This window comes from Malaya genurostris, chromosome 2, assembly GCF_030247185.1.
Source record: "Malaya genurostris strain Urasoe2022 chromosome 2, Malgen_1.1, whole genome shotgun sequence".
NCBI lineage: Eukaryota > Metazoa > Arthropoda > Insecta > Diptera > Culicidae > Malaya > Malaya genurostris.
In genome coordinates, this window is record NC_080571.1 from 7409797 (window position 1) to 7424614 (window position 14818).

Genomic DNA, 14818 nt, shown 5'->3' on the forward strand with positions numbered 1-14818 from the left:
TCGTTTGCAATATAAAAGTTTTCAAATCCATGCACGCCGCTTTGATTGTCTTTCGAAGTCTCTCATCGTCTTCCGAACCCAATCCCCAAAAGCACTAACCGAGGTAATCACAGTTGGACTACGATATGCTGTACACGGAAAAGCTCCCCAGGAGACTATTCCGACTTGAATGTCGAGGCCATCAATCGTCTGCACTAGTGGTCCTCCCGAGTCTTTGTGGCAGGCATTTGCCGTTCCGCTGAGCTCACCGGCACAGAAGTTGGTTTCCTCTAGTGGACTAAACAAGGGAAAATATTGCAAGCACGCGTCGTACGGAAAAACAGGTAGGTGGACTTTGTGCAATTTTTCCGGATATATTGGCTCAACGGTAGGCGAAATTGATCCCCACCCGGGTAGAATAGCATATCCGTATACCGGCGATTTTCTGCGATCCAACGCAATAATGGAAACATCATCCGTTATATTCAACGGTTCATCAAGCCTAATCTAAAACAACATATTCATCGTTAGTGAATACTACAACACCGTTCACTGGATACACCCTTACCAAAGCGATGTCGTTCGGGCCCACAAAGCCCGGTGCGCGATCTTCGTGTACTAAAAAAGCACTCACATTTCGCCGTTGCTCAGAGTTTTCCACACGCTGCATATTGAACTTCCCTGCCACAACCTCAAGCCAGCCAACCTCGAAGGTGGTTTCCTTACAATGAGCCGCTGTCAGAACCCACGATTCATTGACGATTGTGCCGCCACAGAAATGAACAGCTCGGGAACCGTTGTCAAAATTCCACTGAATCGACACCAAGTAGGAAAATTCTCCGGGTTTTGCTTCCTGTCCACCGACAATTTTCGAGCTAGACTGTTTCATCAATCCGAGTGCCACTGTGCTCCAGTCTCTCGAAAGCATCAGCAGGCCTATAATCACCGAACGCATATCAACTCCGCGATAAAAAAAAAACGAATGATGATGCGCACAGCTCTATAGCGTGTACTAAACTAAAGCGTCGCGTTGTATGCGCGCAATCGATCGATCGATCGCGCTACGTTGCGAAGGGGCCACTTTCACCCACCTTTGTCTGTCTTCCATGTGTGCCTGCCGACGGATCGTCGCATGGAAACTTTCGTTTTCGTTTGCCTCTGGCGCGCCAACGGTCGCCCCTTTAGCTGACCTTATTTGAATATGTTGCTATCGTTCGTGGGAGGCGCCAGGGGGTGGACCGAGTTGAAAAGATAAACGAGCGCGGTTATAAGAGAGATGGAATGCATAATGTGGTATTTGATTTTTTTTTTCGGCTGTATTATTATCATTCGCAAGCTGTTGGTTGCAGGTAAAGATGATAAATTATGCTGAGGGACCATGCACAGATAGCGTAATGGCTGTTTCGTTATTTTATAACCATTCGATCAAATTAATTCATTGTTTTGGTAACGATATTAACACACTATGTTATTAACATCATCTTATCCTATTATTATAGTTAAACTTTTATCCAAATTTACCAGTGTCACAGTTTCTATGAATTCACAAATACCACTTTTTATCGCTTATAAACCCTCAAACGTCATTTGTCTACAATCCCTGATAAATCTTATTCATCATTTCGTTGATAGGTAATGTAAACGTTGTCCGAAACTTACTGGATTGGATTGGATCGTTTTTTTATGTTCCTCCCAAAACACCCGGCAGTGCACAACAGTTCAAATTGATTAAATTTAAAAAGATTCGTTTACTGTTCGCGGAAACTGTTAGAGAATCTGATATTTAACGTACCCCACCGGAAGGAAATCGTTGACGTCAAATGTATTTTTCATATCAAGTTCCTGAAGAAGGTCTTTCTGTGGCTGACGATCAGCGAGATGAGAATGCCAAAGCCGCTATTCGTCCTCGAAAGAGAATGAGGGCTTTTGGCCGGACCTGGTGAAGGCTCAGTATGCCAGAAGATTGCTAAAGGAGCTAAACTAGCTTCAGATAAACGTGGCACCAATGATCGCCAACCTATCCAATGTCCTGCAGATGTGTGGTGCTACAACAATAATATAAAGGATTATTGGTGTAAAAGCTGAAAAAGTGTTGACCAAAATTTGTTGTTTGATCACGACTATGGTTCCGGACAACTGCCATAGGAAGCATTTTTGTAAATCACAACATATAATTAAAGGAATAATTGTTCCATTAAAATTTATTTTTGCCTGATGGAATTAGTCCTATTTTAATGCAGTTATTAAGTCTTTTGAATAATCATTTTTGGAGTTTCCCAAAATTTTTGCCTCGCAAGATTTTTTTTTCAAAAGTAACAATGAAAAAACCCCAAGACCTCCTGCAAGTCCAAGTGCATTAGATTTATCTCTTTGCTCAACTTCAATTCGACTAGATAGCACCTGAAAAGTATTTCCTGATTTACACGGTAGCGATCATTAACCAATCATCATCTCAATTAGCAGTAACAAAGCCATTGCTAATTCAGGTAATATTCCATATGATTTGACAAAAAATGTTGACTGGATTAAATACCAAAGTAGTATCTTAAGTACTTTGAACTCAATGGAAGAGCTCCCCCACATGAAGAATATAACTTCTTCGTTTGTTCGATTCTGGAGGCTGCAGAACAAGCCCAAACCAAACGATTTCTTGGTCCATCGTCTAACAGGCCTCCAAACCCTTGGTGGGACAAAGAGTGCTCAGATGCTAAACACGCGAAACAAAATGCTTTCAAGACGTTTTGTCGTGAATACGACTTACTTTACTATGGGGCGCCTTTTCAAAATTAGCCATATGGAAGAATGGGCAGAACTTAATCGCGAATATCTCGACTTGTATTAATGGTAGCAACATAATTCTTTCACCATTTCATCAAAAATATGATCAGGAATTCAGGATAATATTTTGAACAGTGTGCGATAACCACAAACAACTCAAAAATTAAGTTTTCTTAAAATTTGAAAACAACGCGGAAAACTTTTTACTTTCGCTTGGGTTTTTCGCGCAAGGACGACGATTTTGAGATAGTCAGGCACATATCTTCAACTGAATGCGTATAAAAGGGGAATCGTGGTCGAAAATCGATCATTTCTTTTCGTGCGTTCGATGGAAGCAGACTTCGTGGGAGTGGAATCATCAACCAGCAGCGACAGAGAATGCACCTTCTGCGTGGTTAATAAAAACCTCAAACGCTCAGGTCGCATCTCTCATTCGCTTGCTGGCCATCGAGGCGCGAGGACCAGCCAGCAGCAGCAGCGGGAGTTCAACTTTCCACCAGCAGCGAGAGAGAATGCACCTTCTGCGTGGTTAATAAAAACCTCAAACGCTCAGGTCGCATCTCTCATTCGCTTGCTGGCCATCGAGGCGCGAGGACCAGCCAGCAGCAGCAGCGGGAGTTCAACTTTCCACCAGCAGCGAGAGAGAATGCACCTTCTGCGTGGTTAATAAAAACCTCAAACGCTCAGGTCGCATCTCTCATTCGCTTGCTGGCCATCGAGGCGCGAGGACCAGCCAGCAGTAGCAGCGGGAGTTAAACTTTCCACTAGAGGTGTGCAAAACAGCTCATTTTGGTGAACAGCTCCGAACCGATCAGCTCACCAAAGTGAATCGATTCGATGTATCAGCTCATCAGCTCTTTTAGTTTAAACTTAAGGTTCATTTTGTGCGCCGTTTTTCTTATGCACCGGTTTTCTTTCATATGCATGATCGAAATTGAATCATTGATTTGCAATGATGCAATGAATGCAATGCGAATTAACTTATCTTTAATTGATGTCGACTAAATTGAATCTCTTAAAGAGCCGAAGATCCGATCAGCTCGTAGCGTGTTCCCTTCGTCATAGTGCAGTGAACTGGGTAGCAAATGAGTGAGCTGGTGAGCTGCGGTTCTTTTGAAAAGAGCTGTGAGCTGTCAGCTCACTTCAATGATTCGATTCACTGGAACAGCTCAGGAGCGAATTGCCCATCTCTACTTTCCACCAGCAGCGAGAGAGAATGCACCTTCTGCGTGGTTAATAAAAACCTCAAACGCTCAGGTCGCATCTCTCATTCGCTTGCTGGCCATCGAGGCGAGAGGACCAGCCAGCAGCAGCAGCGGGAGTTCAACTTTCCACCAGCAGCGAGAGAGAATGCACCTTCTGCGTGGTTAATAAAAACCTCAAACGCTCAGGTCGCATCTCTCATTCGCTTGCTGGCCATCGAGGCGCGAGGACCAGCCAGCAGCAGCAGCGGGAGTTCAACTTTCCACCAGCAGCGAGAGAGAATGCACCTTCTGCGTGGTTAATAAAAACCTCAAACGCTCAGGTCGCATCTCTCATTCGCTTGCTGGCCATCGAGGCGCGAGGACCAGCCAGCAGCAGCAGCGGGAGTTAAACTTTCCACCAGCAGCGAGAGAGAATGCACCTTCTGCGTGGTTAATGAAAACCTCAAACGCTCAGGTCGCATCTCTCATTCGCTTGCTGGCCATCGAGGCGCGAGGACCAGCCAGCAGCAGCAGCGGGAGTTAAACTTTCCACCAGCAGCGAGAGAGAATGCACCTTCTGCGTGGTTAATAAAAACCTCAAACGCTCAGGTCGCATCTCTCATTCGCTTGCTGGCCATCGAGGCGAGAGGACCAGCCAGCAGCAGCAGCGGGAGTTAAACTTTCCACCAGCAGCGAGAGAGAATGCACCTTCTGCGTGGTTAATAAAAACCTCAAACGCTCAGGTCGCATCTCTCATTCGCTTGCTGGCCATCGAGGCGAGAGGACCAGCCAGCAGCAGCAGCGGGAGTTAAACTTTCCACCAGCAGCGAGAGATAATGCACCTTCTGCGTGGTTAATAAAAACCTCAAACGCTCAGGTCGCATCTCTCATTCGCTTGCTGGCCATCGAGGCGAGAGGACCAGCCAGCAGCAGCAGCGGGAGTTAAACTTTTCACCAGCAGCGAGAGAGAATGCACCTTCTGCGTGGTTAATAAAAACCTCAAACGCTCAGGTCGCATCTCTCATTCGCTTGCTGGCCATCGAGGCGAGAGGACCAGCCAGCAGCAGCAGCGGGAGTTAAACTATTAACCAGCAGCGAGAGAGAATGCACCTTCTGCGTGGTTAAAAACCTCAAACGCTCAGGTCGCATCTCTCATTCGCTTGCTGGCCATCGAGGCGCGAGGACCAGCCAGCAGCAGCAGCGGGAGTTCAACTTTCCACCAGCAGCGAGAGAGAATGCACCTTCTGCGTGGTTAATAAAAACCTCAAACGCTCAGGTCGCATCTCTCATTCGCTTGCTGGCCATCGAGGCGCGAGGACCAGCCAGCAGCAGCAGCGGGAGTTAAACTTTCCACCAGCAGCGAGAGAGAATGCACCTTCTGCGTGGTTAATAAAAACCTCAAACGCTCAGGTCGCATCTCTCATTCGCTTGCTGGCCATCGAGGCGCGAGGACCAGCCAGCAGCAGCAGCGGGAGTTAAACTTTCCACCAGCAGCGAGAGAGAATGCACCTTCTGCGTGGTTAATAAAAACCTCAAACGCTCAGGTCGCATCTCTCATTCGCTTGCTGGCCATCGAGGCGAGAGGACCAGCCAGCAGCAGCAGCGGGAGTTAAACTTTCCACCAGCAGCGAGAGAGAATGCACCTTCTGCGTGGTTAATAAAAACCTCAAACGCTCAGGTCGCATCTCTCATTCGCTTGCTGGCCATCGAGGCGAGAGGACCAGCCAGCAGCAGCAGCGGGAGTTAAACTTTCCACCAGCAGCGAGAGAGAATGCACCTTCTGCGTGGTTAATAAAAACCTCAAACGCTCAGGTCGCATCTCTCATTCGCTTGCTGGCCATCGAGGCGCGAGGACCAGCCAGCAGCAGCAGCGGGAGTTAAACTTTTCACCAGCAGCGAGAGAGAATGCACCTTCTGCGTGGTTAATAAAAACCTCAAACGCTCAGGTCGCATCTCTCATTCGCTTGCTGGCCATCGAGGCGAGAGGACCAGCCAGCAGCAGCAGCGGGAGTTAAACTATTAACCAGCAGCGAGAGAGAATGCACCTTCTGCGTGGTTAAAAACCTCAAACGCTCAGGTCGCATCTCTCATTCGCTTGCTCGCCATCAAGGCGAGAACCAGCAGCGACTGAAACTGGATTCTGAGTCTGTTATTGGATCTAAATTTAGGTCTTGAACTCAGGGTCCAGTTCTCTATTCCAGACTTCTATTCGGTTCTTCTTAAAACAATAATAATACTCCTAAAGAATTATGCGGAATTTACTTTACTGTACCTCTATACAACCCATTTTTGTCGTGAATACGACTTACTTTACTATGGGGTGCCTTTTCAAAATTTACCCTCTGAGAGAGTGATAAGTTTCTGATCGTGAATATCTATCGTTGTATCTAATGAATCAACATAATACTTGCGACATGCCGACATGGAAATATGATCACAATTTTATGATAAAATTTTCAGTTTTGAGACATAGTCTCAAATAATTCAAAATTAAACTTTTCTGAAATGTTTGGTATAAACGAGTATCAAAGAGGATAATTCATAAGGCGCGTTTGCCTTTCTCGTATTTTTAAAGCTCATAGCTCAGTGATCTGTGAAAGGATTTATATAATCTAACTACCAATAGAATCGAAATTTTTCAATTTAAACGTGTATAGCAAAAGCAATGAAGTATTTCAATAGTACACTATTGAAAAACCTGTCTCATTTGCTCCATGTCAACACCAGCCAATCAGAACGCGTTCTAAGGAAGAGAACAAAATATCTGCTGCTGTACAACAAATCGTCCGGGAAAAATGTTCCGAAAAGTGGTGAATATCACAGTGAGTTCCTCAATTTGGTCCTTGTGAATGCTAGAAACGAATGCCTACAGCATATTGATAGTTTCTTACAATAAATTATGCAAATCCGAAATGAAATAATCGACAATAAAATTCTGTATGCGGCTATTTTTATAGCCGTTAGGACCGCCCATTAGTGAAAAAGCTACAAACGAAATCACATAAAAGGAAATCTCTTAACAAAAATTCAATCAGTTTGGATTCAATCGCCACTGCGAGCAGATGTGTTTTGTGTCGTCTGCACGCTTTCGACAAGAGCGATTACGTCACAGCTGCCAGTCATTAGCATTGGGAAAAAACAACGGTGGAGAGCATTGCACAATATCAGCTGTTCTAATGGCTCTAAAAGTTTTCTAAAGAACTATTAGGATTTGTTGTTTGCAAATCGTAGGGAAATATCCTCAGTTTACTGCAAATCAAGAACAGTTTGCTTAGATTTGTGCACTTTTCGCTGTGTGAAATTCACAGTAATCGAGATCAAGTGAAGCGTTCTTTGTTTTTGCGAAAAATGTGAAAAAGGGGAATGCGTACATAATTCATACAATTGATATTCGGAAGTGTTAAGGAACATGTCAGTTGTTTTCGTATTCACGACATCCAGTTATGTCTCTGACATTACCCACCCGCCTTTTTAAAACGAGGAGAAGGAACTCCTCAGAATTTTGAAAAGAGAAACCTCAATGAGCACTCTTTGGAATACGGCCAGACGAATGAGGAATCGTAACGTAGTAAATGAGAGTTAGGAATACTCGAACCGATGGATATTTGATTTTGCGAGGATAGTTTGTCCAGATTCTACGCAGAGCATTATTTGGGAGTCTTCTCCAAATAATGGTTCCATTGATAGCCCCTTTTTAATGATGGAATTTTCCATAGCACTCATGTCTTGTAACAGTAACGCTCCTGGGTTGGACAGAATTAAATTCAACTTGGTGAAGAATCTGCCCGACCTTGCAAAAAGACGTTTGTTGGAATTGTTCAACAAGTTTCTTGAGCAAAATATTGTCCCACCTGACTGGAGGCAAGTGAAAGTTGTCGCCATTGAAAAACCGGGAAAACTAGCTTCCAATCACAGCTCATGTAGACCCATTGCAATGTTGTCCTGCATCAGAAAATTGTTCGAAAAAATTATTCTTCGACGTCTCGACACTTGGGTCGAGACGAACGGTCTGTTGTCAAATACTCAGTTTGGCTTCCGTAGAAATAAAGGGACGAATGATTGCCTTGCATTACTTTCGTCTGACATCCAAATTGCCTTCGCTCAAAAACAACAAATTGCATCTGTATTTTTAGACATTAAAGGAACATTTGATTCAGTTTCCATTCAGACAAGCTCCATAAACATGGACTTCCAGCGATTATAAATAATTATTTGCACAACCTTTTGTCAGAGAAATGCATTTATTTTTCACATGGCGATTTGGCAACATTCAGAATTAGCTATATGGGTCTCTCGGAACGCTCATGCCTCAGTCCGCTCCTCTATAATTTTTACGTGAATGACTTTGTCAGCTGTATAGTAACCCCATGTACACGGACGGATCACGAATTGAAGAGACTACTGGGTTTGGTATATTCAACAATAATGTTTCGGCTTCATTTAGGCTTCAAGGACCTGAAACTGTTTATATAACAGAGCTGTTCATTATAGTTTGAGTGTAATCGTCACTGTGTATTTTACAACTATTAATCGAAAACGGAATCACCCAGAACGGTGCACTTCTTACCTGTATGGTTGTTCGTGATGAAATGTCAGAAGCTGTTCTTTTATAATACGATTGACCTGTTGCAGTCATACCCAACCCAATTGGTCATGGCATGCTATGCATTGATTATTATGAATTCGTTTGTACCCACACATCCACCTTCTCCTCTGAAAAAAAAATATCAGGGTGCCTAGAATAATAATATCTTCACAATTAAATAATCGTGTAATCGCACATAGAGGAATTTCTCCACCTGTTAATTTACCATCGTGGTTGTGAGTTGTGTATACCATGCAGCGCTGCCAACTATACCGATTTCTCGGTATTTATACCGATTTTTGGACTCGATACAGGAATACAGATATGCTCTCTCAAAATACCGATATTTCAATTTTCATACAGATAAATACCGATTTTCAGTTTTCGTGTTGGATTCCATAGGGGTAAACCAGGTCGAGCGACCTTTTTTTTTTTTTTTTTTTTTTTTTTTTGGTCGCAAAATCAGTTTTCGCACTAAATTGATGTTTGATTTTTCGAGAAAGATATTGTACAGATAGTTTTTTTTCGCCAAATACAGATTTTTGGAAAAAACAGTTGACAGCACTGATACCATGGTTGACTATAGTCCAATCCACGTGCGAATGTGTTGGTGTAGCTATTCTCAGCAGTTGAAAGGTTAATGCTAGTGTGAGTATGTCGAAATAACCCAGAGAATTTTGTCGAGCCGCATCGTGCCAATTATTGAAGACATATATGCAATAAAAAACACTGCAATGCCAAGAGAACAGTTGAGAAAGACATAAAATCGTTCATGAAACTCTATACCACGTAATGGTACTGTCTTCTACTTGGTTCATTAGTCCATAGCTTACGAAATTCTATATGCTTTTTTCGCAGTGTATGATTATGAGTCAAAAATGTTTTTCCTCAGTGTAAAATTGAACCCACAACAAACTTTGACTTCGGCTCGCACACATTCCAATTTCGTATATGAATAGATCTGCGCACTCTGCATCGGTGTGAGTAACTGAGACGTCAAATTGCTCAATTGCTCGGTCCTATCTGTCAAACACCCTCATTGAACATAACTAAAAATTGAGTGACACATCACTCAAATTCATTAAAAGTTCACGTACTCTAAACTTGAGTTACCACGTATCTACTCATTTTTGAGTTAAGGGACGTCAAAACTTGAGTAATTTCTACTCAAAATAAGAAAAAAATATTTTGTTCAAAATTTGAGCAAGTTCAGCTCAAAATTTGAGATCCTTACTCTCAAAATGAAGAAATTTTTCTTCGTTAATTTTTTTCATATACAAAGTTAATCTTCTTTCTTTTGAATGCGCAAAATAGTGATTCAAAACCGTTTCCTTTTGAACGGTTTGGAGTCAAAATTGAATTATTTTAATATTCTTCACTAAGCACAATTGAAACCACAAAACATCTATGATTGACGTTGATTCATGTTTTCAAAACAGCATCTAGAAACGGCAATGGAAAACGACGTATTCTCGCATTCTTTATTTCGATAAGAATATTCCGAGAATGAAAACGCTCTGAACTGCAAGTATTTTTTCACTCAAATGTTTAAACGCTCAACGCTTACTCTAATGTATGAATAAATGCGAGAGAACTCATGACAATGAGTTTATTTTACTCAAATCCATACTCAAATTTTGACATATTGTTCCAGTTTATTAATTTGAGTAATCGAAACTCAAACCATGAGTTATGTTCAAAGAGCGTGTATATCATATATGCTAACTGCTTGGATCAGCGCTGCCAATTATTCCGATTTTTGTACTCGACACAGAAAAACAGACATGTTATCTTAAAATGCCAGCCATCTGACACCGGTATGTAAGCACCAGCCATTTGAAAGTACACCGATTACGTTGAGACCCTCGTGTTTTGGGCCCCAAACACTGCGATGTTTTGATACTCATCGTGACTTTCAAATTGTGAAAATCACCTCCACTTGATGATCTGCTATATTTTAGGTAAATTCACAAGTTATTGTGTGAGAATCGATCTAAAAATCTCTAATTTTCGTGCAATAAACAAGGTGAACCATAAAACTTTGCAATAAGCTGATTTTGAAGTTCTGATTCAGATTTTATCAAGATGGCGTCATGACAGGGGGCCGTCAAATACAGATAATTAAGTTTTCTGACAGATAAATATAGATTTTCTGTTTTTGTGTTTTTTTTTGGTTCCATAGGGTTAAACCAGGTGGAGCGAAACCAGGCCTCACTAAACAGATTTTTCGAGATAGACAATGTACAGATTGGTTTTTTCGCCAAATACAGATTTTTCAAATAAAGATGGCAGCTCTGGCTTGGATTCTGAAATTGTGTATCTCAAAATGCAAGGGAAAATGTTCAAAACTCGCTCTTTGTTCTTTTGATGATTTATGAAATGAATTTTGTTTATATTAGAGGAGTGAAACTGATTGAAATTTACATTATAATGATAGGTAACTTATCTTTTATAACAGATATATTGAACCATTACTATTGTTATTAATTATTTCAGAGAAGTGCAAAAATTTAGGTTTCATTTTCCTATCGTTCAAAAGAGGAGACATATTTTCAGATGCATCTGAATGAAATCAGATATCATAAACGATATAAATCGGATATTTGATTTGTGGTGATTAATAGATAATGTAATAAAGATTTTTGTTTTGCTGTATTATTACATACTGATTCGTTCTTGCATTCACCTCATTTGTTAAATGGCAAGTCATCTGTTTGGCCTGGCTCAAAGCCCTATTCGTCAATTCTTGATTTACCTTGTCCAAACACTGAATCGATACTGCGTATATCAGACAATTATCGCTAATACAAATTGCGACCTTTGCAAAATGCAAATATGCAATTCCAATCACTTCAATCAAATAAAACACTTTAGATTCACATTGAATAGATTTTTTTATGATTTCGGAATGAAAGTAACGTGTATGAAACCCATACGAATAAGTTAAGACTCCTAGATCTGGTATGAAGTGATAGCACTCAACAAATTGTCCAAGGTATATTTTTGTGTTCCTGTATCAATAAATTTTCTGGATCTTCAGATATGCAGTAAACAATCAGCAGTGCGTTTTCAAGTATCACAGAAAAGCATCCAGTATTTGATGCGAAATGAATACCGTTTATAGTAGCTGGGAAAACCTTAACTGTTACTACCTCATAGCCGTCTCCTGTATCTAATCCAAAATACTCCGTTGTCGATCGTCGATGCAGAAAAATGCTGCAACTATATGCTTCTGGTCTTTTCTACTTATTGATTCGAAACACGTTTTTTTCCAAGAGAGATAGTATATTTTAGTGTTGAATGTTCGCCTTGTTCCGTTAAATCGTCTAGTACTTCCATAGTCATTATTAACAAGATTTTGAGCGCAAATCGAATCTTCCAAGAAATACGGACACTACATACGTTAACATACTTCTTGTATTACTAAAATCTTCTCTCCTTCTTTCTTTGTTTGGTTGGAAAGATTACAATGCCCATACATCCATCGATTTCGTTTATAGTCACATGGACTTCATTGTTTTTGACTACCGATAGAATCTCGCGGCGTTATAACACGAAAAAGTTTCATTCATTTTTGAGAATCACTCGAAATTCTAATACACTGTCCACTCACACGTCACACGTTGAAAGAACTATCGGAAGTAATTAATAAAACCACTGAAAACAATAAATTCGAGTATTGTTCTATCGTTAAAAATTACTTATAACGCAAATGTGCGCGATCTAATGATCCGCTTTATGATGCGCGATTATTGAAATCCGCTTATTTTTTTTTATTTGCACGGCCACGTTGCCTGCTCTCCTTATGCGCGACGTTTCCGGTCCGCTCATTTACATTTAAATATTTGCGCGACCTTCCTGATCCGCTCTGTGATGCGCGATTTCATGAATCCGCCTTTTTCAATGAAAATTGTTATCATTTTATCCATGTATTTTATTGCGCGACCTTCCTGGTCCGCTTATGATGCGCGACCATAGTGATCCGCTTATTTCCGTCATTTTCAACATTGCGTAATCAATGTAAAATGAAAAACTGCGTGCCAAATAGTACCAATATCTGAATAGATTCTGTTTCGTTTTGGGTGATTCCGTTTCCATGCGAGATGGTTCTGAATAACTTTGCTATTTCAATTGCGCCTCCTGGCAGGATCGCCATTGTGTATTTTACAACTATTAATCGAAAACGGAATCACCCAGAACGGTGCACTTCTTACCTGTATGGTTGTTCGTGATGAAATGTCAGAAGCTGTTCTTTTATAATACGATTGACCTGTTGCAGTCATACCCAACCCAATTGGTCATGGCATGCTATGCATTGATTATTATGAATTCGTTTGTACCCACACAGTCACATTATCTCCAAACCATTATTTTCTCTTCACAGATAGTCTGAGTGCAATTGAAGCCATTCGCTCAAACGCTGCTGGCAAAATGGAACCGTTTTTCTTGGCAAAATAAAACAGTGCCTGAACGTCATATTGAATAATAATTATTAAATCACAATAGTTTGGATCCCGGCTCATTGCTCAATTCCAGGCAATGAAAGGGTCGATATTTTTGCCAAAATTGGTGCTGTTGAGGGTGAAATTCATGAGAGACCGATTGCTTTCAACGAATTCTATAGCACGTTTCGCCAAAGAACACTTGCCAGCTGGCAAGCTTGTGGGGATAAAAATGATCTCGGTGGATGCACTCAATTATTCCTAAAATATCGACAAAGGCATGGTTCAGGGGACTGGATGTGTGTTGGGATTTCATTCGTGTGATGTCCAGACTCATGCCCAATCACTACACGTTAGATGCACATCTCCTTCGAATTGGACTTTCCGAGACTAATCATTGTGCTTGTAGCGAAGGTTATCGCGATATTGATCATGTCGTTTGACCATGCGTAGAGTATCGTCATGTCAGATCTCAACTAATAAATTCCTTGCGTACTCAAGGTAGACTATCGAATGTCCCAGTTCGCGACATTCTTGCTTGTCGTGATCTTCCTTACATGAAACTTCTTTATCATTTCATTAAGTCCATTGGAGTTCCAATTTAAATTTTATTTTATGTTAGACTCCTTTCTCTTCCATGAGTTCAACCAATAGCCAACTATATGATATTGAATAAATGTATTTTATTTAATATAGTTTATAATAGAAACTCGCTTGATAAAAACAGCGTTTAGATTATCTAATGAATACCAACATACAAATATGATATTCGAAATGTTTTAGGTTTAAAGTACTATGTATTGTGGATGCTACGGTGAAGAAAAACTTATGTATATTTCCTATGAAAAATACGTATTTATGGAAAAATAGAGACATATCGAGCAGCTTCTGTCAAATTGTCGGCAATCACCAACACTGGTTGGCACTATGCAGAACGGAGCAATACTTTTTCATGCATGTCGTAAATCCTCCTTACACCGATAGAAACAGAACTGCTACTGAATGAAATCCGAGATGTGAAGCAACGGTCGAAACCGTCGGCCGTGCTAGAGAAATCTGTTGGATGACATGATTATGGTATTAAAACCAATTTTTAATGATCTGTTATTGGAATACTGAAACGACGTTGCCATGCACGTTTAAGTTAAATGTTTCCGAATCGATTGATTGTTAAATCATATCAACCCATCATCAAATGGCTAAGCTATTATCTTTACGCGGCTAGTTTTGATTTTTTTAATTGATACCCCGTATAGTGCAAGAGTAAGGCATTTTTAAGAGAATAATGAGGGCAAAGTGCAGCATGACGGTATTTAGAGATTTATATACTAAACTAAATCAGAGTGACTGTAAGGAGAGTAACAACATCTCACCCGCATACGCCTGGCTGCTAGACGGCTGACTAAACGCTACCAGACATACACCTCAAGCGATACAACCGGAACCACCACCCGCATAGCGTTTTGGCTACCTGGGCAGCAATGGCCACCAGACGGCTACCAAAATTGATTCAGTGACGGTTGTCAAATCCAATTTGACAAAACAAAGTCGCCTGTATCTAAGTTAGCCGAGCGTTTTCATCTTCTCACCTTCGCTGAAAATGTCAAAGATTTCAATGCAGAAAAATCCTGGTGGATACAGTTGTATCGTTTGAGTTGTATATCTGGCAGCGATGAGGCAGTTGGTCACCAGAATGTCTGCCAGCCATATTTTTCCAGCTGACAGCGTTTAGTCAGCCATCTGGCAGCCATGCGAATGCGGGCAGAATTTTTCCACATCGAAATCTTTGACATTTTCATCGAAGGTGAAAAGATGAAAACGCTCGGCTAACTAAGATACCGGCGGCTATG

General features: G+C 41.1%; 1 protein-coding gene across 1 annotated transcript; it reads right to left on the bottom strand.

Moving 5' to 3' along the window:
• Positions 1-21: 21 nt before the first annotated feature.
• Positions 22-934, bottom strand: LOC131433037 (trypsin-2-like). The gene is made up of 2 exons (XM_058599765.1): positions 548-934; positions 22-486 (listed from the first exon to the last, which is right to left on the bottom strand). Exons 1-2 carry the CDS (start codon positions 932-934, stop codon positions 22-24), a joined length of 852 nt encoding a protein of 283 aa, XP_058455748.1.
• Positions 935-14818: the final 13884 nt, after the last annotated feature.